Genomic DNA, 22,336 nt, shown 5'->3' with positions numbered 1-22,336 from the left:
TGTTTTAGTGAAAGAGTTTGGCTGTATGTGCTCGCTAGCGCCCGCCACAGTGAAAAAGTGATATTCAAATTGTAAACTGAGAAGTGTTATTTTATCGCATTAAACGCATAATTGGCGCCAAAAGTAAAACGAACGAGTTATTGAGAGAGGAGCAAATGTTTTAAACAAAGAGAAACCACTGTTAGCGAAGGTGTGCACATTGATCTGTATAAGATGAAAAATATTTCATAAAGCGGAAGAACTTGTAATTTTCATCTCTAAATTAAGAAAAAGATGTTTACAGATACCAGAAACTTTGTTCTTTAGATACATTGTCACCTTTATTCTCTCAATCGTTTCGCTTCAAATACACCTTGAACTAATGATTCTCGTCCGCTATCTTGAAAATTGTGACAATTTGGCCTAAGGGGAGACAACTGCAGGCTACAAAACAGCGTTTTCCTATAGCAGTAGAGTAGAGTAGGGTGAATTCTTGCCAAGTAGTACCAGTCCACACGCTGCCAAACAGGCAAAATGGCGCCGATTCGCGAGCACTACTCGAGGATCGGAAACCTATTTTGTCAAACGGGGGGATGTTAAACTTTATTAGATGTCGGAAAATATACGGATTTTGAAAATTGAGGTATTTTCCTTTACCGAAACGCCTTTTAACATGGGACAACAAACCAACAACATATAAAATTAAGTCACAACAAGGACAAATTGAACGCTGAATTCAAAGTCTTCAGTCGCGTGTCATAATTAACCAGTTCTAAGCATGTGCAGTTGCCCTTAAAAGGCGGAACTCTACACATTAGTTATGTATCTTTGAATGAAATACACATTCGAGTTTCGCTAAGGCGTTTTAGTGTTCCCCATTTTCAGAAGTAAATAACAGACATTGAATGAGGGTATTATGTTTCATAGATAAGGAGTGATTGTCACGATGACAACAATGCTCAACCAGGTGCTTTCTATTATTGCCCTTTACAATCTAGGAAAGTTTCATTCGGTTACGTAAAATGTACATCCAGAATCCAGAGATCATCCAGAGATCATGGTATCTTTCGACGTAGAGTCACTGTTTACCAACGTACCGATCGAGGGCGCCGTACAAGCCGCGCTACAAAAAATGGAGAACGACGCAGACCTGGCTGACCGCACGACACTTACACCAGTTCAAATCGCGGACCTCTTGAATTTCGAATTAAGATCTACGTACTTCCAGTACAACGGATCGATTTACGAACAACGAGACGGCACAGCCATGGGGAGCCCTGTATCCGCGGTTATTGCTAATCTCTACATTGAGATATTTGAAGAACAAGCAATACAGTCCGCACCTTGCAAGCCTAAGATCTGGAAACGCTACGTAGATGATACTTGCACCATCCTGGATCGGGATAGAGTTGACGTCTTCCTGCAACACCTGAACAGTCAACAACCATCAATCCGTTTCACCATGGAGATCGAGAACAACAACAAGATCGCCTTTCTCGACACGTCAGTTTACAGAGAACCTGATGGACGCCTTACCACCAGTGTCTACAGGAAACCAACACATACTGATCAGTACTTAGCGTATGATTCACACCACCCTCAGTCAGTAAAGCGCGGTATTGTGAAGTGTCTGTACGACCGGGCTAAACGTCTCGTCACCAAACCAATAGTTGAATTGTAAACTGCTAGCTTTCAACTATTTAGACTCTGTGATTGCCTTCCTCAGAATCATTTATTAAATGAGCTGGCTCTTTAAGGCTTTGTATAAAGCACATAGACTGATAAGTACCAGTTTGATTTTACCATAGTTATAATTACCAAAACAAACCAGTTGATGTAAAACTACCATAAATGCAATCTATTCACTGCAAAACTGCTAGATAATCAAAGATTAGAGGGGAACATTTGATACCTTCAGTTAGCTTGAGTTTGGCTACAAAAAAACACCACCAAACATGGAAGTTTGTCCTGCAAGCCTCGGAGCCATGTTAGAATATATCGAATGTTGGAATTTATGTTAGAATATATCAAACGTGGCCTATTGGGTGAGAAAATTGCCCCCGCGAGTTTTAAGAACATCAAATTTCCAAGGGCAACTATCAGACCGATAGTTCCGCGACATTAACACTCTACTGTATTTATTGTTTATTTTTTAAGATGAAAGCCGTGAAAAGCCAGATTTAATTTGTTTACAGAAAACTTTTCACGAACGAGTACTGTCTATCCGGGTATTTTTCTCGGAAGAGCACTATGGGTTGACAGTGTCTCTCCGCCGATGAACACTAGCGCGTCACGTGATCAATTTAAATCAATAAGAATCGGAGAAAATTAGTGGTGAACTATAATCTGTGATAGATAGTGAGTAGCGCAGCAGCGTGACCTCGTTGACAAAATGACGGCCGCTTCTTGGCGTTTTCTAAGTGTCTGTGAAGAGGTTTTAGATTAAGTTTTGAACGACTAGTAGATTTGTACTAAAACAATTAGATTATTTGCTCTCGATTTCTATCGGTTTAAACTGATCACGTGACGCGATAGTGTTCATCCGCGGAGAGACATGTACACTATCAGTCCACAGTGCCCGTCCAAGGAAAATATTCGGATGGATAGTACTCGTCCGTGAATGTATTTCTGTAAACAAGCGGGCGTATAGAAAATAAATAATTGAATTTGTCGTAAGAGGGTTTTCGTTTGTTTTCGTTTTCAAATTTTACATTTGGCTTTCACGGCTTTCATCTAAAAAAGTTAAAAATTATTCAATACGATTTTTGAACTGGCGCACGGAAGAAAATTTAGTGGTGTACAATAAAGACAATGGAGTGTTTCTGTTTCGGAACTATTGGTCTGATAGTTGCCCCTTGGAAATTTGATGTTCTTAAAACTAGCATATTTGTTTTAAGAACATCAAATTTCCGCGGGGCAACTATCAGCCGTTGGTTCCTCGTAGAAACTCTATTGTTTAAATAGAAATCTCGAGCTTATAATCTAATTGTTTAATAGAAACAATAGTGGAAGTTTGGGAGAGCGAGAAATGCTGTGGGAACTCTACTGCGGATAGTTCTCTCCAAGTGCAACTTTTTTTACATTCCTCTTCACCCTACTTTGTATGACATATCTGAACGCCATTTAAACCGGTGTGAGCGCCACAGCCGGTAGCACTGGCATCAGAATATATAACTCATAACTGGGAGCCACAGGTGCCAGAAATATATTCTTGGTGTTAGGTCGACGCAAATTACTTTTCCAAAATTTTTTGTTTTGTGTTGTTTTTCGTTTGTTTTTGTTTTATTTTTTAATAAATAACAACATTTACTTACATCGAAGTACTATACATTACATCATTAACAGACTACTACAGAACTACTTAACATACATGTATTCAGTAAGCTATAAAGATAAAAACGCCATTATACGACTCTCAGCTAAATTATTAATCTATTCTCGTACATGCACAGCTTCCTTTGAAAAAGTATATATTGGAACTGTTTTAATCTTATTTTTATTTATTTATTTATTTATTATTTATTTATTTTTTTGAGGTTTTAGATTCAAGAGGTACTAAAGAAGATAGAAAATTAGGAAATCTTCCTATTTTTGGGAGCACTTCCTTCGTTTGGCATGACCATATGTAATATCTGGCAGCAAGGAAGTAAAAGTATTGCTTTGTGTTGGATAGCGTGTCCGACCTCAGGCCAATTATTATATCAGGAGTAAAAATGTTGGATTTTAGTTTTATTTGGTTTTCGGCCAACCATTTCATAAAGCCCTGCCAAAAGCAAGACGTCTCTCTACACGAGCAAAATAAATGAAAAAGGGATTCGTTCTCCGTTCTACAAAAGGTACAAATATCATTTTCTCTAATGCCTATTTTATTTAGAAATTTTTTTGTCGCTTAACGCCTGTGAAGTAGTTTAAACTGAAAATAATTAATTTGGTAGCTGTAGTGCTGCAGAAAGGGAGTTTGTAAGCCATCTCCTAATCAATTGTTTTGGAGCACTGAGGGCGGCAGTCGACACACTATTTCTCTTGGCTTTTCCTTTTCCAAAATTGAATTTCTCTGACGCAGTAATTGTCTAAGACAAATTTAGTGTCTCGATGAGCCGCTGCCGTGACTGAAATCACACAACGTATTGTCATGATTCTAGAAACATTACCAAAAACGGCGCCGGCAGAAATGATCTTTCCAGTGAAAGACGACAATTCTCTGGCAGAAACAAAAAAGTCTTGTTTGACAAAATCTGTTTATGTTGGAGTCAATATTGGATTATTATTATATCTTCTTTCTGTGATAAGAATGACGCCAGAAAGAGATTTACAAATTACCCCCAGCCATTCAATGGATTGACAAGGTTGCCAAATAGATTTTTCATTGTTTGTGACAAATCCAGCGTTGTGCAAATCTTTATTATTATTATTATTATTATTAATTGCTACTTACACTGCTTACAATACAATAATAATGTAGTTACTTACAATACTTATTACTTACCTCCCTAACGATACTAACACTCTATCGAATCGGTTGAAACACTCGTTAAGGTTTGGAATAACTCCAAAAAGCTGATGTGGAAACACTCCCCTTGCGGTTCGCGGCTTCGCCTCCGTGACGCTCGAACGCTCACGCCCACTCACTTTGAAACAAAAGAGAGACTGCTCCCACCTATGCACGCGAGTATCTCCGGAAATACAAAAATAAATAAATAATATTTTTCCTCTCGCCCCAACCTTCCACTATCTGATCCAATATGGCGGCCTAAACACTCGATACTGTGATTTGTGCACGCAGGTATTAGGAAGCACACCAAGAATCACGTCGTGATTCTTGGTGCTGACCAAAAGGAGCGCGGCCTCTGGGGGACGAGAATGAGTCGAAGTAAGTTTTTTTTATATTGAATTTCTTTTCTATATTTCAAATTTTTTGAACGATCGTTACATTCCCCTACAAACTCTTATATTTACGCTGTGTTACGTAACTAAAATAAACACTCACTGCTCCCAAGGAGTTTGGGATACCAGTGCTTTTTCCAAACGCAAACGCAAAGCCACATGGGAAAGCGAGCCTCCCCACGACAACTTGCGGTCTGTTATGGCGCGAAAAAGAAACATGGCGGACGAAAACAACCGTTCAGGCTAACAGCTCACTATATTTTGGGTTATATAAAGAATAGAAACATGCCGTGGGATTCGGTGGAAGTTGGATTAGCTGGAGGCGAAGAAACTGTTAACTTCGGACCTAGAAACGAGAGTGGTTCGTCCTTGTATCAAGTTGACACTTTGGCGAGCGTGTCACCGAGAGGGGAGGTGAGTTTTTAAAGCTTATCGAGTTCTTTTCCCTCCGTATGCTTAGATCGAGAAGGTATGATTTATGTATCATTGTGCAAAGAAAAAGTGCGAGAACTGTCTTGCTCGCCGCCCGCCATGCCTATAAAAATTATTACCACAGGTATGATTTCGAACCTTCACCTGTACCCCATCGCTGATATCGATATGGGACTCCCATTTGAGATGATTCGAGATGCCTGGGCAGCGGACAATTCGGATTAGACCCCGTAAGAGACTAATGTGGACCGGCGTCAAACTTTCTTTGGCTCTTGAAAGACAATGATGGCTTCAAATATTGGGTTTTGATAAACGCTCTGAACATGTCAAACTGATACCAAAATAAGCACTTTACACCCCTATGCGAGATGACAAGTGTCCCTGACCCTTTCACATAGGAGTCCTCCCCTCTGGCCATGGAGCTTGCACCACCTTTCAATTCGCCAACCCTTCTCCAGAGGTAAAGCAATATGCAAGGCATTAATTTTGCATACACCCCAACTTCAACATCAGTCATTTCCAGCTTAGCCCATCCCCTCTCCCCTGGAAAATAGTGGGGCATTTTCCCACACTGTTGATCCTTGGGGTCAAGCATTAGCCCTCTGCCCAATTACTGTGGCCACATGGTAATTACATAAATGAGATGCTAAACCTACAGAATGACTTATATGTTTTCACTATTACAGGAATTAAGACCTCAGTTACCTTAGAGTTGAGTGAAAGCAGGATGAGAAACAAGGAAAATAAAACATTTTTGAGTTACTACACTCCGGGGCATTTGAACAGCTAGTTAGTCCCAGCTATGGGGAATTTGCCAGTTTGTTAAATCAAAAACTGCTAATGGTCTGGAGGTTTGAAGGCGGGAAAGGGTGTAGGAGGCATGGGTATACCTGTAATTGATTGATGTATTAACTAATGATGTATAAAATTGTGCCAAATTTGTTTTACTCATTATTGTATTCAGGGCTATTGCTTCTCTGTGTTGAAAGATATGATGGAATAAAAGATTGTGTTAATAGTAAACCCTTTTACAGTTCTGTGAGTTCAAAATTTTCAAGGGGAAAATACTTCCACACCACCCTAATGAAGCGATACCTTTGCTGTCACAACGGAAGGCCATAGTATTCTGAAATTTCACTCCTTGGTAACAAATGAACTTCGGAGCTCTGGACTATCTGATCAAAGGGATAAAGATATTTCAATGTCATTATTACCCCTGTGACATTAGACAACTGACCTGTTGTCATACTTACATTAGTGCTTAATTTACTAGGTTCAAAGCTGTCCTCGTTTTTGTGGGGCATCTTGCCCAGATGGGTTTTGCCTTGTGGCATCTTCACAAGTGATTATGCTCAATGCAAGTTGTAGTGATATCCATGCCACTTTAAATTTTGGTGAGAAATGCTGTTTGTATGTTGTGATAAAGCATGATATAATTTTGTGATATTGGCATTACCTGCTACATGTAAGCCTATCAACAACAAAAGTGTTACTAAGGTATTTCATATCAGTTCACTGTCATGTATGTTCAGCAGGTTTACCCTATAAACACTCACCTGTGGCTTGTCAACATTTAAGTGTTTTTCTTTCACACTAACCCTCTTCAGCATTTTTCTCTATGACTTGACAGAATCACTGAAAAAGCTGCCTGACTACATGTATTTCTGAGATATTTTTGGGGGGCCATATAGAGTCATACTGAGTACCCATTCTAAACTGTAGTTCAATTATTAGCCTAAATTATACATGTATGTAAATAATTGTGTTCCTAAAATTATGTTCAGATGGTTTTGATATAAACCTTTGTGATACAGTTGCAGGGCTGTCATTAAGTTTTGAGTCACCTGTAGCCTCATTCTCTACACCTGTAGCAAACCTGTTACTTTGTGGTTGAATTCTATTAACAACAGGCAATTTCACTCGTACAATCAAGGGAAAATCAAGCGTACTCAACCATGACAGGTGTCACAGGTTACGACCCTTAATGGCAGCTCTGCAGTTGTATACATTTATATATAGTTTGCAACCTGTGAAATGGATGTAATTTTGAAATTGTGATCAATTCATAACTGGAAAGAGTCTTTTCTTTGCAGAGTGTGAGATTGATTCTGTAGGTTGGAGTGAAGATTCTTTATTTCTTGCTATTGGAGAAAGGTAGGGAAAAGTTAAATAACAATAATCTTGCTCCATGTTGGCTTCTTCTACAATGGTAGTTTTGGATGGTAAAATGTATGCTCACCTGTTATGGTGTGAGCCATGCCATTACCTGTTCAACACACTTTATCCTGGACTTCACTTTGAGCCAAGTTGTAAAAAAAAAGTATTCATTGGGCCAAGTGGCCTATACATGTACAGTGTATGTACACTGTATAGCTGAAGCTTATCCCAGGTTCTGTAGCACTAACTGACTGGAAGTATTTCTACTTTCCTCCCCCTATTGGATGGGATGCTAGTCCATCACAGGATTACCCACCAGAATTAAATTTCTGGGTACCCAAAGGTACACTTTGGTGGAGAGAGGCATTGTGAGAGTAGTGTGTCTTGCCTGAGAACACAATGCATTAACCCTGGTCAATGCTCAAGCCTGGACCACTCAATCCTAAGAGCAGCATGCTAAATATTAGGCCACCCTCCACAAGCCTGGTTGTAGCTGAGTATGATCTGTATTTGATGTAATATATAGATTTCACAAAGCCTAAAAGCAGAACTCCTGGGTCTGGTTGTTCAAAGCCTGATTAAGCTAACCCAGGATAAGCGAGAATATTGATTTGAGTTTTGCAGTGAGGTTTTCTGTATTTTGTTTGGTCTTCTGTTTTAAGTTTGAATAATCTCAAAATACATGAAAAACATTTGTATACAAGAAAAAATTATACTTCGGCCAACTTTTAATTCTTGGTTAGCAGCGTTAACCAGCTTCCAAACAACCCAAACCTGTTTATAACAAGTTAACCTGACACGAGCCTGCGATCCAATTGTAAACCAGCACTTGGTCAGCGGTCATCTTCAAAATATGTGACCTCGATGAGCTCTAAACTTGAGCTTGCAGTATGGTCATGTGATACTGGTCAGTGGATACCTTGTTTTGACAGGTGTCAACTGACCACAACATGGATGTTCAATATCTATTCATGAAGTACACTATAAATAAAGGCTGCATGTCTCTGACAACCTATTAGCTGCAGTATGGGTGCTATCTTGGGCGACTCCCTCGTCGCTGTCGCTGTTGTGTGTATGTGCCCACAAGCAATACCACTAACCAGGATAACCATGAGAAAATCAATTCATGGGTTTCTTTTTTCCCTCTATGAGTATGGGGCTCCACTTTCAAATTGAATTGAACAATTCATCTCCTATGAAGTCTTCCTATAATACCAGCACTGAAATGGATCCCAGCTGCCTCAAGGTAGCCTAGAGGTTAGTGCATTCAGGGCTCGAAAAAAGTGCCATCTGGTCATCTCTGGGACAAGTTAGTATATTTTCCTGTGAGGCAAGTAACTTTTCATTTACACTTGCCCAATGGATAAGGGCCTTGGCAAGTTGTCTTTCAACTAAATAAAAAGAATTTAACTAAGACTTGCACATGGCAAGCAAAATTTGAGAGCTGCTTGCCCTAAGGGCAAGCTAGAATTCAAGTTTTTTTTCGAGCCCTGTGGCATGTATGTTGGGGTTTGTGTTCAGTTTCACTAGAATCTCTTTGTTTTTGTTTGTGAGCAATGCACTTTGTTCTCACAGTCCCTCCACCCTCCCCCTGCACCTGGGAGTTTAAGTGGGTAGCAGTGACCTGTTAAGAGATGTTGGCAGAAGGGGGAGGCAATCTGAGATGGACTTAGTACATCCTATTCAGGGTTGGGAGAGGTGGGGAGGGAAGTAGCAATTCTCTGTTAACTTAGGCTTCAGGAAACCATCAGAAGCCCCTAGTTGGCTTGAGTGAGAAGCTAAACTTATTTCTGTTCTGTACATATACACATGGAAGATCAATAAAAATGCAATCTTTCATCATGTAGGTCAGGAACCTTTCACTTTGTCCACACAGCATCAAGACAGATTTTGTTTTCCCAGGTGAGAAGAGAGTTTATTAGGATAAATGTACTGTGGTTCAATGTTACCCATGGTCATCAAATGATTTCAGCAATGGAGAAATGTTAAGGTTGTCAATCTAGATCTATTTAAACCATCAACACAGTTTGATGGCTAAATGATTCTTTGGTGCATATTAAAACATTGACATTACATCCCTACCCTACTGTAAGTGAGATCATGTATCCTTTGGATAAATACGGATTTCTGTTTTTACACCAAGTTTAACATTGTAAATGGAACTGCTTTTGCTTCTGTTTCTATTTCATAAATTGACCCTCATTTACTGGAGTTAATATTTAGCATCTTTGCTACGTGAAAATGCTTCTTTAGTTTGAAAACTTTGATTTCAACCTCCCTCAATAGACAGGGCACCACTCTACCCATAATAACATTTTGTAACTGCTGTTTACAACTGTGTTTCTTTCTCTAGGAGCTGGAATCCATTGAAAATTCAGACATCACTTGTGAAAGTACCTTTCTTTCTATGGTGTTTACCACTCCAACATGTGAAGGTAAACAAACAGGATAAGTTCTGGTGGAGAAAATGACACAGTGAGCTCTTCTTTGGGCTAAAAGAAATAGTTGTAATTAACAAGGTGGTCCTGTTACATGGTGCCAACGTATTTAGCATATTCTTTTTATGTCAACACCAAAAGTGCAACAAGTAAAAGTGATTGGACTAAATTGAGTAGCTGCATGTAATTCGGGGACATTAACTTGACAACTGTATTCAGTTTCAAAACTGGTAAAGTGCACAGCATGAGGCCAGTGCTCCACCATACATGTATCTCCATTATTACTCCCTGAATTGTATGGGGCTTTTTTTGCGCTTAACCATTGTTGAAATCAAATACAGTTGTCAAGTTAATCCCCATGCAGCTACTCAATTTAGTCCAATCACTTTTACTTGTTGCACTTTTGATGTTGACATAAAAAGAATATGCTAAATACGTTGGCACCATGTAACAGGACCACCTTGTTAATTACAACTATTTCTTTTAGCCCAGAGAAGAGCGCAGTGTGTCATTTTCTCCATCACTGAATGGCATCAGTTTTGAATTTCAGCTATCCAACTTGAAAAAGTTAAAGGTGATCAGTTGTAATGGGATGACTGCATGATCAGAAGTGAAGCATTGGAGCCAGCTGGCTCATAGCTGCTGGAGCTTATCCCGGTTTCTGTAGCATGAAGCAGCTAGGAGTATTTTTACTCCCCCTGGACGGGATGCTAGTCCATCACAGGTCACTCCCCCGCAATTTGTTAGGTTTCCCCAACAATTCACCGGTACCCATTTATACTCCTGGGTGGAGAGGGGCACTGTGAGAGTTAAGTGTCTTGCCCAAGAACACAACACAGTGTCCCTGGCCAGGGCTCGAACCTGGACTGCATGCTCGCTCCGCAGTCAAGCGCACTAACCATGAGGCCACTGCACCTCCTCCTGCATGATCATACCTGAGCAGTTATTGTGAAATAAATGGGCCCACAGGGAACCAATTTTGTTATTGATGATATAAGACGAGAGATGTAAATTTTTAGCTACAATGTAGGTAATGGAAGCCATTACCTCCAAGCACAAGGCACTGGTGCTTTATCCACTGTGCCACAGAGAGCTCATGGTGAAAAAAAAGGCCTTTAATTTTACCATCTATACTGTTCTATGCTGCACAGTGATGAAATATATGACATGATGATAAATCTCAGCTCATTAGTGATATCAGGGCTCGACACTAACTTTTCAACTGACTCGCCTAGTGGCTAGTGATAACTTAGATGTTGCTAGCCAGAAAAATGTTTTTACTAGCCAAGCGTTGAGTTTGGCTACCTTACTACATGAAATTTGCGAGACATGTTTATTTCATGGTTTGGGGGTGTGTATATTTTGTGACACTGAAATTCTGTGATTTTGCAAAATGTTTTGTATTTTGAATCACTTTAACTTCTCCTTTTTGAGTAAAACACACAATTTATTTCCTTGACAATGTTACTTGAACATGTCCTTGAAACAAAGGTACAGCAACGTCAAAAGTAAAAAAAACGCAATGGCGGGACTATAAGTCAACAGTAACATAATGTGTTATGTTCCCAACACTAACTCTTCGCATCACTTTAAATTTGCAATTTTTTTAAAACGTGAAATTTGCGAAATTAACTGGCTACAAAAATTTTATGTAACAGGGTAAGTCCAATAAACAAAAAAAAGAATTACTAGCAAGACTTGAAAGCAAAATGCAAGCATTTCTCTTTAATACACAATGTTGGTAATTACACTGAACTTAAACTAGTTCCAATAAAGTTAATTCCAATTCCTGAAAAGACTTAAGACTCTATTTTTCTTTGAGACTTCCTTGGAAAAATATAGACCCTGAGACGTCATTGTAAAAACTACTGAGACTTCTTCATAGACTGACAGGCACTGTAGAAAGCAAAACAAATATTTGAGCAATACTGCAAACTATCGTTGGTGAAATTTGACTGCTAAAACAACTGATTTAAATGTCAAAGGAAATAAATCTTTCTCATCTAATTATTTTTGTAATGGTAAGTTTGTAAGTATGCATACCACGACAGATCACCCAATTATCTTTACTATATAAATGAAATGTTATCCCTTTACAGTTCCACACAGTTTTGCGTATGATTTTACCAGGAAGCTTGTGCTTTGTTCTACTAATTCATAACAAAAAAGAATATTTATGTTTTGTTTCATAAAACGCTGTCTTGTTTGTCAAATATTTCTTTCAACATAGTAACATATTCAGTTATCCTTTTACGTACCACACAGCCAAAAGTAAACAAATTTGCATACGTGCTGAACAACACATGCCTGGTAACATGATACATGTATGTCCACAATGAAATTCTGATCTTGTTTCCGAGAAAAGGGTTTGTTTTCCTTGAGAAAGACAGAAACTAGTTCAGCCAATTTCATTTTGTTTACTAGCTAAAGTGGCTAGTGGAAATTGCAAACCTACTAACCAAAACTAAGTTTCTACTAGTCTGTGGCTATTTGGCTACCGCTAGTGTCGAGCCCTGGATATGAGGAAGTTGTAATGTTCTGCATAAGCAAATGCCCTTGTTTACCATGAGTCTTGCTGCGCATGTACCTCAGTGGATAGAGGACCTGCCTGATGTTGTTTTCTGATCGAATTTAAGTAAAAAAAAAAAAATTAAAAAAATTATCGAATTTAAGTAAAATTAAAATTAGGAACAATAATTTTAAAACATACATCATTACTCGTGTGCAACCAAAATTGTGTCCAATAACGAGTGCTAGTGGATTTTGCCATTTGGACTTTTAGTAACTGTTCATTAAGTCTCATTATTCAAAATAACGGCTAGAAGCTATGCAACAACAATAACAACAATTCTGGATTCTGTACTTCACTTGTCTTTTGGGCAAGTGAAGCCTCTTGGGAAAATTTCACAGGAAATTTAAATTTCAAAATTACTGTAAGATGGGGCTAGCGATAATGACTTTCAGACCAGTGCATCATAGTTACAGCTTGCCCTGAAGCCTGAAAAATTTAATTGTTTTTTTTGTTTGCACACTGGTTACTTTGGTGTACATTTTTCTGGTCTTTGTGAACAGGAGATTGCAACTTAGTGATTTTGTCTGCTTCTGGTGTGGTCACTGAGTTTTCTAACCTGTACTTGGGAAAGTTGAATGACGGTAAGTGCTCTAACTTGCCTTGTCTGCAGATGTATGTTTTTAAAAGAGGTTTTAACTTTGCAGTATTGCATAAACAATTGTTGCTAAGTTTGTCAGTATGCATTGACATGTCAATATTTGGATAGAAACACCATGTTGGATCATTAAAGCAGCATGTTAGCTTGCTTGTATTTATTTAATTGTAAACAAGTACACTTAGTCAGGGCTCGAAATTAACTTTTTCGTCCAGGAGCCAGCTGGCAAATAACGGAGAAATTTTGGTCATCCGATCGTAAAGTTTGGTCACCAACTTTTTTTATATATAACTTACACAAGAACACGATTTTATATGTTACTTTGCATGCAAGAAAAGTCACAATTGAAGAGCAAAAACAATTAGAAACAACACGAGTAACACTTGGTTATAAAGCTACCGTTGTTCTCAGATGATATGTCTCTGGTCCGAAGGTAATGGTTGTCTCCATAGTCATTTTAAATGAAGCGAAGCATAAAACATTTTAAGTCTATGGCTTTCATTGTGAGACAAACACGGGTCATTGCGTATTTTCCCTTTGCACGTCTTTGAAATGCCATTCTTTATTTTCGACTTGCTTTCCTCAACGCCTTTCAACAACTGATAAAGGATTCAAAGTTTGGATCAGCCTTTTGGCTGAATCTTCATTCCGCGCACATAGAAACTCACGTGATTCCTGCGATCCAAGTTTTGGAAGAAGCCGCTGAAACAATATGGTGCGCTGTGAGCGCAGTATTGACATGTTGAAATACGTTCAATTTTTTCGATTATCTTGTAATATTCAGACATTATGTTACTGGGGACGGAATGGTGAGTTGTATACTAGCTACCATATCCAATTGATTTCCTAATATAAAGATTTAAAAACAAAAGTTGTGTCGTGGTTTTCTTTAGTTATTGGACAAAACGTGAGTCACCAGCTGGCGACCAGTTCTGAAAATTTAGTCGCCAGTGCTCAATTTTTGGTCACATTGGCGACCAGTGGGTCGCAATTTCGAGCCCTGTTAGTTTAAGACTGATTCAAAATCACAAAAAAATCTTGTCTTAAAAACACCCTTGTCTGTAAAAGCTCACCACATTACTGAATTAAGAAACCACAGTAAAGATATATTCTAGTTGTGTTAATTTCCACAATTACTGTCATTGTATCAGCTGGGGGTGTTAATATTAATAAATTTGTCTGGAGCACTATAATTGCTTGTAAGAACTGATAAGTGAACAGGACTAGCAGATTTCCGAGACTCCTGATGTTGTTCATAGGAGATGAGAGTAAAACATCAGCTAGCAATGATAAGAACATCAGTCTGTTTATCACATCTTTTTTGGTGGTAGTTTGTTAGTTTTCTGAGTCCAGCCTCATTTGACTGGCAGAGGCCTGTTGTGTAGGTAGGGAGTTCCAGCTCTAGTGATCCCCAGACGGGCACTGATGGACAAGTTACTTAACAATTGCCATCATGATAATGTTTGGTCTTTTTTTTCAACAGCCATTGTTGGCGGGAAGTTTGAACTTGTCACTGAAGTGAGTATTGTTCAATGAGTATTGGAATACTTCATTCAAACCAGTGGCTGCATTTCACCATGCTTTCAAGATTTCAAGTGGCTCTTTCATTATGTTTTTGAAACACCAAACTTGTCTACATGTAACTGTACAGGATGTCATTGTTTGTTATCAGTGCATTCATTGCACTTGTGAAAATAGTATTTGTAGTTAATGACCAGAGCAAGTTGCTTACAAAGCCTTAGAGGTTGGCATGGTGCTAGGGTCTGTTGGCATACTTTGTGGTGTGTCAGCATTTGCTGGTGTTGTGTTATGTTGGCAGTTGTCTTTCAGAAGCAGCCAGCACCTGCATGTGTCATTGCATGCGCTCGTTTTACCTTGCTCAGTGCATGTGGCTTCTTTTGTTTCTTGCTGTTTGCTGTCTTTTCTTCCCTTTCCTCCTCTCTCTTTCGTGCTATCTGTTATTTTACTTAGCGTTATCCACTGAACTTCTCAATCAGTGTGATGGGTGTTTGGGCTAGGTTACACGTGTCATAGACTTTGGGGTGTTTTACCTACCTCATCCTGGGTGTGGGGATGGTGGCCTCAGCCCTCAGTTCCCTGGACACTCAAGCTCCATGTGCGATGCAGACATTAAATGTTTGTTATATAACAATGGGTATTAAGTGTGCTGTATATATTATTTTAAATGGTTTGAACCCTGGAGTATCAGTAGTTCATATAGTGTGATCGTCCGGGTGAGTTGTCGCGTACCCAAGTACATGGGGAACGGTAAGCGTCAACCACAGCGTACAAAACTTGATTTTTAAATTACTTTAATGAATCAGCTATTGTACACGTGCGGTGAAAACTACAAGGCAAATTTGATTGCGTAATCAGAAACGAACCTAAATAAATAACAAGCGAAAATAGAAATCATAAAAAGCAAAAAAGCGATCAATATGTACAATAGAAACTCATGTCTGATCCTGCGTTAGCGAGGTAAACACATCGACTCCAAGAAAATAACTCAAACTCCTGACTCCTAAACACTCGGATGACCCCGATACTGAGATGACTGCGTGGGTTATGTAAGCGACTGGCTTTTAAAGTAAATTGATAGCTAAATCACATGATATAAAACGCTCTGATTAATGATTAAAGGGCACGAACAATGAAACGATAGAAACGATAATAAAACTAAACAGAGCTGCAATGATAGAGTAAACAAAAACGATCTCTTATACTTTGAGCGTTCAGCACACTCCTCGCCCAAGGATTCTAATCCTTGTTACTTATTTGTTACATGTCACTATTCAGTTTGGTTTTGGATCAACTTCTTCTCCGTCATCAGGCAATAGTAGGACAAGCTCCTTGATGGGTCGTAGGTAGGTCTTCCTTTCTCCGTCTCTAACAACGTCAACTTTAACCTTTCTAACTCTGTCATCCTCACTTCTTATGGCCTCTGAGATTCGTCCCAGTGGCCAGTTGTTGCGGTGCCGTGACTCGTCTCGCATGAGGACGACATCTCCGACGCGTAGGTCTCGCTGCATCTCTGTCCACTTCCGTCGGGGCTGCAAGCTTTGTAGGTACTCCCGTTGCCATCTCGTCCAAAACTGATCTGCTAGGAACTGAACACGTCTCCAGCGACGACGAGCGTATATGTCAGGGCGTAGGAACTGACCTGGAGGGGGTCCAGCTGGGCGTGTTTTCATTGTCAGTAACATCGCAGGAGACAGAGGTAGTGGGTTGTCTGGGTCGGATGGCAGCGCAGATATGGGTCTGGCGTTAACGATGGCTACCACCTCAGCCATCAGTGTGATAAGCAACTCGTGTGTCAGCTGAGGCCTGCCCAGTTCGGCAAACATAGCATCTAATACTCGACGGATGGTATTGATTTGCCTTTCCCACACGCCGCCAAAATGTGATGCGTGGGGAGGGTTAAACTCCCATTTGCATCCGTACTCCGTCACAAATTTCTCCACTTTCTTGTCGTTGAGCTCCGACACTGCTTCTGCAAGCTCTGTTTTGGCTCCGATGAAGTTAGTTCCTCTGTCGCACCTAAGAAACGTAGCATGGCCTTGTAGCACGAAGAATCTCCTCAGTGCGCAGATAAAGGCGCTGGCATCCATGGCTTCTAGGACTTCAATGTGTATGGCTCTACTGCTGAGGCACGTGAAGACCAGACCCCAGCGTTTAGCATTCGCGGTCCCTCCTCTTGTTTTACGCGTTTGCACCGCCCAAGGGCCGAAAACATCGAAGCCCACGTTAGTTAAGGGAGGACAGACTTCAGTCCTATCAGGCGGAAGGTCTGCCATGCGCTGCTCCAGTGGTGGTCCTCTTAGCTTCTTGCAGGGAACACAAGCTCCGACGACTTTCGTCACAGTGTCATGACCTCCGATGAGCCAGAATCCTGCCTGTCGAATGGCTCCTCCGGTAATCTGTCTTCCTTGGTGGTGCACCTGGAGGTGGTGGTGTTTCGCTACAAGCCGTGACACATGGTGATTCTTTGGCAGTATGATTGGGTGTTTCTCTCCGTACTCCATCTCTGCTCTCCTTAATCTGCCTCCGACGCGCAGGATCCCGTAGTTGTCAAGGAACGGGTCAAGGTGGTACAGATGTGAGCCTTTGAGGGATTTCTTTGCGCCGTGCTGAACTTCTCTCGGTAGCTCGGGCTCCGTCCTGGCATCTCGCAACAACTCCCTAAATGCTGCTCTCTGTGTGGTGCTTATTATGACGCGCAGAGCTTGATCCCACTCTTCGACTGTTGGAAGTCTACGTTTGCCCGGTCCTTTAGGCACTTCACTCCTAGGGTTAACTCCTCGTGCTTTGGAGTCTCTACGGTGTTTGAATTCTCTTGCCACAACGATAAGATTGGGGACTGCGCGCTGCAGGGACCTTAAGGAAGAGAACCTCTGGAATCTTTTTGCCCAAACGTCTGGTTCTTCGCCTCTTTTATCCATTGTGACTTTGGCCCTGAGCACTCCCTTGCGAACTTCAGGATCACTCGCATTGAGTGTGAACGTTTCATCCGGTTGAGGGGTACCTTGTGGTCTTTTAAGGAATCGTGGCCCTCCGAGCCAGGTCGATGCCATTAACTTCTCAGGGGGAACTCCGCGCGTGGCCAAATCTGCTGGATTCTGCTCGCTCTCCACATATCTCCACTGCTCTGGGGTAGACAGACTTCTGATTAGCTGTACTCGGTTGGCCACGTAGACGTAAAACCGGCGGCTTTCGTTTGTGATGTAGCCTAGCACTACTTTCGAGTTGGTGTAGTATGTCACCTCCGAGATCTTTACGTCAATTTCTTTGATAACTCTCTGAGCTGCTTCAACTGCTAGCACTGCTCTGCACAGTTCGAGTCGTGGGATGCTTGTAGGGTTTACGGGGGCAACCTTGGCTTGACCGTAGACGAGAGACGTGGACATCTCGTTTACTTCGTTGAACTGGCGGAGGTAGACTGCAGCTCCAATGGCGTCCTGACTCGCGTCAGAAAAGGCGTGTAGTTCCACTCTGGTCACGGTGCCAAATTCCTTTGGGTGGTAACAGCGGGGGACAGATAGGTGCTGTAACTCCAGGAGAGAATCTCTCCAGCACGTCCACCGGTTCATCATTGCGGTAGGAAGAGGGTCGTCCCAGGCTAAGGGGGTTTTGTTCTCGGCTCTTCGCTCCCCCATGAGTACGAGCTGCTGTAGTATTTTTCTCCCCTTGAGCATGGCAGGTACCGCAAAACCGAGCGGGTCATACACAGAGTTGACAATAGACAAGACTCCTCTCCTGGTGAATGGTTTCTCCAGTGAACACACCTTGAAGGTGAAGGCATCCGTCTCCAAATCCCAGAAAACTCCTAGCGACCGTTGCGCGGACAGACTGTCGCTGCGCAGGTCGAGGTCACGCACATCCTTTGCTCGGTCTTCAGCGGGAAAGGCTTCCATGACTTCCACCGAATTTGACACGACTTTGTGTAGTCGTAGCTTAGCTGTGGCTAGGGTGGCTTGTGCACCTTTCACCAAGTCTATCGCTCCTTGGGTGGTCGTCAGCGAAGCCAAACCATCATCGACGTAGAAATTGCGGCATATAAAATTCTTGGCCTCCTCGCCGTACTTCTCCTCGCCGTCTACCGCCATTCTGTGAAGTCCATACGTGGCGACTGCGGGGCTCGGTCCATTGCCAAACAGGTGGACGTTCATGCGATATTCTGTGACGGGTTTCAACGGGTCATTATCCTCGAACCACAGGAAACGAAGGAAGTCTCTGTGTGCCGGGTCTACGTGGAATGAATGGAACATTTGTTCGACGTCGCACATGACGGCAACATTCTCCTTGCGGAAACGCATTAGAACTCCAATGAGGTTGTTCATCAGGTCAGGGCCGGGTAAAAGCACTTTGTTTAACGACACTCCTCTAAACTCGCAACTCGAGTCGAACACAACGCGAATAGTGTGCTTTGTATTATGGTAGGTCGCGAAATGCAGTAAGTACGAAGAACGCCCAGGGGGAGGGGGAGGCGGAGCGTCATCGCGCGGGACAGGAGAGGCGTGGCCCTTCTCGATTATCTTGCCCATGAACTCCAGGTAGTCCGCTTTCATTTCAGGTTTCCTGTTGAACGTCTTAAGAAGCCCTTGTAGGCGTTGGATGGCTTGGGCTCGGTTGTCTGGCATTGTCTGGCGTTCATCACGAAATGGCAAGGGCATTTCCCAGTTACCACTTGCATTCTTGTGTATCCCTCTCTCCATAATCTCTAGAAAGGCGCGGTCCTCATGGGAGAGACTGGGCTCGTTGTCGTTTCGCGTAGTCTTGAAGATACTATCAGGGGGGCGCTCCAAAGGGGGGTCTGTGATCTTGAATTGGTTGGGGCAGGGCACCAGTTCGTAGCTTCCGTCTCCAGGCTCCTTCTCTCTCCATGTATTAGTGGACAGATTTGTGAGGCGGGCGAGAATGTGCGTAGGGCCACTAGGGAAGTCGAGGCACATCTGACCACTGATAGTCCAGCCAAGGGCCAGTCGCTGCCCCCAGGGTGCTCCTCTCGGGCCATTCCTGGATTCCCTAACCTTTAACAGTTCTGGTGCGTCCCGGCCGATTAGCAAGTGAACTTTGGCAGTCTCATCTAGGGGAGGTATTTCACTAGCTATGGCCGTCAAGTGCGGGAACCTCCTCGCCATGCTTGGGGTTGGAATCTCACGTTTGTCCTGTGGGATGGTATTGCACTCGGTGAGGGTAGGCAAGACAAACTCTGCTCCATTGATAGACCGTACTGTGATGCCAGCTACTCGCCAGCCGTATTTCTCCTCTCTCTCACTGCTGCATGTGGATAGGAAGTATTTCTCTAGGGGCCCACCTGCTCCGAGGTCGTCGGCTAATTCGCTGGTGACGAGAGAGCTGTTGCTCTGCTCATCGACGATGGCGTAGACACGCTTGGTAAGGTGTGGGCTACGCTGGCTATAGACGTCCACCAGCAGGGTTTTGCTGCAAGACACACCTCCTGTAGGTTCACATAGTGCAGTGCATTTTGCACTGACTGCTTCATTCTCCGGTTTGGGGGGCGGCTCTTTCCCCTTGTGCAGTAAGGCACTATGGCGCTTGTCCCCACAGATCGTGCACTGTATCTAGGCGTGTTGCACTCACTTGCAATGTGAGCGTTGCTGAAACAGCGAAAGCACAGGTGCGCGTCCATTATCCACTGCGTGCGTTCTTCCAGTGTTTTTGCAGTGAAGGCCTTGCACTCCGATAGGCTGTGCGCGCTGCTTTTGTGATATGGACAATGCTTACTCCTTGTCTCTCTCTTTGCGGGATTCTCCTTCTCTTTTCCGGGAACTTCGTTGTTTTCAGCCGGGGATCGAATGCCTGTCTTGAACGATTTATGATCTCGCTCCCTGCGTTGTTTTGGCGGGGGAACGTGGGCACCATCCTTACCAGCGAGGATGTTCGGATTGTTCTTGGTCCTGGCTTGTTCCTGAACAATTTTGGAGAATCTGGAGAAGGGGGGATACATTCCTCGGTGGCTGTCGGAATAATTCGCGATTTCTTTCTCCCATTTAGTGTGGACGAGTTGTGGTAGTTTCTCGGCTATTGGTTGGATAGCGCTCGGGTAGTTAAGGCATGCGAGTCCCGGGAGAAATGTCACTTGACTTTCGATGTCAGCACAAAGATCTGCGAACTGTTGCAGTTTATCGTTTTCGTGCTCGCTGAACGTCACTGTGTTTCGCAGGCGCTCTAGCAGTTTGTTACTGATAACCGCAGCGCTTCCAAATTGCTTCTCAAGTTCCGCCCACAAATCCCTTAGCAACGCGACGGTATCGTGCATTTGTTGCTTCCTGTAATTATCAACCAAGCGCTGTGGTGCTCCGCTAGTGAAACTTCTTAAGTAGTTAATTTCCTGAGTTGGGGACACATCAGTATCCATTAGCATGGCTTTAAAGGCACTTCTCCAAGGGTGAAAAAGGGTAGGGTCCCCCGAGAACACATCAGGTTGGCATTTCGGAAGGTTTTGCCTAGCCAGACCAGCTACTATTTGTTGGTTCACGACTGTGAGAGAGTCAATTAGCTGACTTCCGGTCATATCTTTGAATGGAGTTGAAGCTATGAGTGGTTGTCGATGGAAGGCAGTGTTTCGATGCTCTCTGTGATCTTCGTTAGTTAAATTCTGGTCTGGCGGATCTGGGTTTGGAAGGAGGGGAATTCGCTGTTGAGGTGTTTTTTCCGATGTCTTTAATTTTGGGGCGGCGGACAATAGTGGCTTTGTTGTCTCTGACGCGCTTAGCGGATCGTGTTCACGCTCGTGGCGAAATGAATTTCCCGTGGGTAGGGGGCCAGGCGTGAGAGAAGAGTGAACCCATTGTGAAGTGCGCTGCTCTGTCTTAATTTTGGGAACTTTGAACTCTGGCAATTCTGACTCCCTTTCTAAGTCTTCTTCCAATAGGGCGTTCTCAAAAACTTTGAGCTTAGCATTTACTATCGCGGCTTTTTTATCTGCTCCTAAGATCGCCATCTCGGACTCAAACCGTGCATTCTCTTGTTGACGAATTCTTTCTGCCTCTGCGTCGTGCGTCCTGTGCTCGAGTTCTTTTTGCGCTATTAGCCGCGTGTATTGAGCTTCTTCTTTTGCTGCTTTAGCATCGGCTAGCGCTCGCAACCTAGCGATTGTACTGCTAGTTTTCGAGACTGATGAATGGCGCGAGGAGTGACGAGAAGAGACAGATCGTAACTCCAACAATTTGCTGGATTGTCTACTAATTCTATTTTTTAACTTCTCTGCAAGTAAGAGGGCCCTTTCTAAGATATGGTTCTCTTCATCGAGGTGAGCTTCTCCTACGTGATCTTCGTGTGGACCTTGGCCGTACAGGTCAAGCAACTCCTTCAACAGCTTTCTGAATTCTTCCGAGGCGACTGCGAGTTCACGCGCGACGGTCTCGATTTCGCTGTCCTCGCTTAACTCTTCTACCGATTTCATTACACTAAGGAGCCTTTTACGAGATTTCGTAATTTCCCTTCGTTTATCTTCAACGGCGTTTTGCAGAGCCTTCGGTGTCAATTTTATTCCCCTTTTACTTCTAGCTCCGGTCTCATTGGTTCCGCCGGCATTTGGCGGTTCTGCATCTCGGCTTGCCATCGTTGCTGGCTCCGTATTTAAATAGTAAGATACGGCTTACCTCCTTTCGTTGATCGCTCAGACTTTTCACTGTCGCGTACCCAAGTACACGGAGAACGGTAAGCGTCAACCACAGCGTACAAAACTTGATTTTTAAATTACTTTAATGAATCAGCTATCATACACGTGCGGTGAAAACTACAAGGCAAATTTGA

At 42.5% G+C, this 22,336-nt stretch overlaps 2 protein-coding genes across 4 annotated transcripts in view; one reads left to right on the top strand and one right to left on the bottom strand.

Annotated features, from left to right (window-relative positions):
* The first annotated feature begins 4,688 nt into the window (after positions 1-4,688).
* The window catches only part of LOC145483651 (kinetochore-associated protein 1-like), an 81,745-nt gene continuing 64,097 nt past the window's right edge, over positions 4,689-22,336 (top strand). For 2 of the 3 annotated variants that reach the window (XM_081462187.1, XM_081462186.1), the window contains exons 1-7: positions 4,689-5,277; positions 6,569-6,689; positions 7,389-7,449; positions 9,300-9,354; positions 9,806-9,887; positions 12,963-13,043; positions 14,541-14,575. In XM_081462187.1, coding sequence (XP_081318313.1) covers positions 5,023-5,277; positions 6,569-6,689; positions 7,389-7,449; positions 9,300-9,354; positions 9,806-9,887; positions 12,963-13,043; positions 14,541-14,575 — 690 coding nt within the window. In that variant the 5' untranslated portion in view covers positions 4,689-5,022. Of the gene's footprint in view, positions 5,278-6,568; positions 6,690-7,388; positions 8,710-9,299; positions 9,355-9,805; positions 9,888-12,962; positions 13,044-14,540; positions 14,576-22,336 lie in introns of those variants that run through there. The other variant, XM_081462188.1, reaches the window with a different exon arrangement.
* Positions 15,850-19,468, bottom strand: LOC145484495 (uncharacterized). The gene has a single exon (XM_081463108.1). The coding sequence runs from the start codon at positions 19,267-19,269 to the stop codon at positions 15,850-15,852; it is 3,420 nt and encodes a 1,139-aa protein (XP_081319234.1). The 5' UTR covers positions 19,270-19,468.

This window comes from Orbicella franksi, chromosome 4, assembly GCF_964199315.1.
Source record: "Orbicella franksi chromosome 4, jaOrbFran1.1, whole genome shotgun sequence".
Lineage (NCBI taxonomy): Eukaryota > Metazoa > Cnidaria > Anthozoa > Scleractinia > Merulinidae > Orbicella > Orbicella franksi.
Note: the sequence above shows the minus strand (reverse complement) of the source record. Positions and strands in the feature narration are given on the sequence as shown.

Excerpts from the sequence above, each read along its gene's own strand:
- LOC145484495 (XM_081463108.1), bottom strand. The coding sequence starts at position 19,269 with ATGGAGAGAGGGATACACAAGAATGCAAGTGGTAACTGGGAAATGCCC.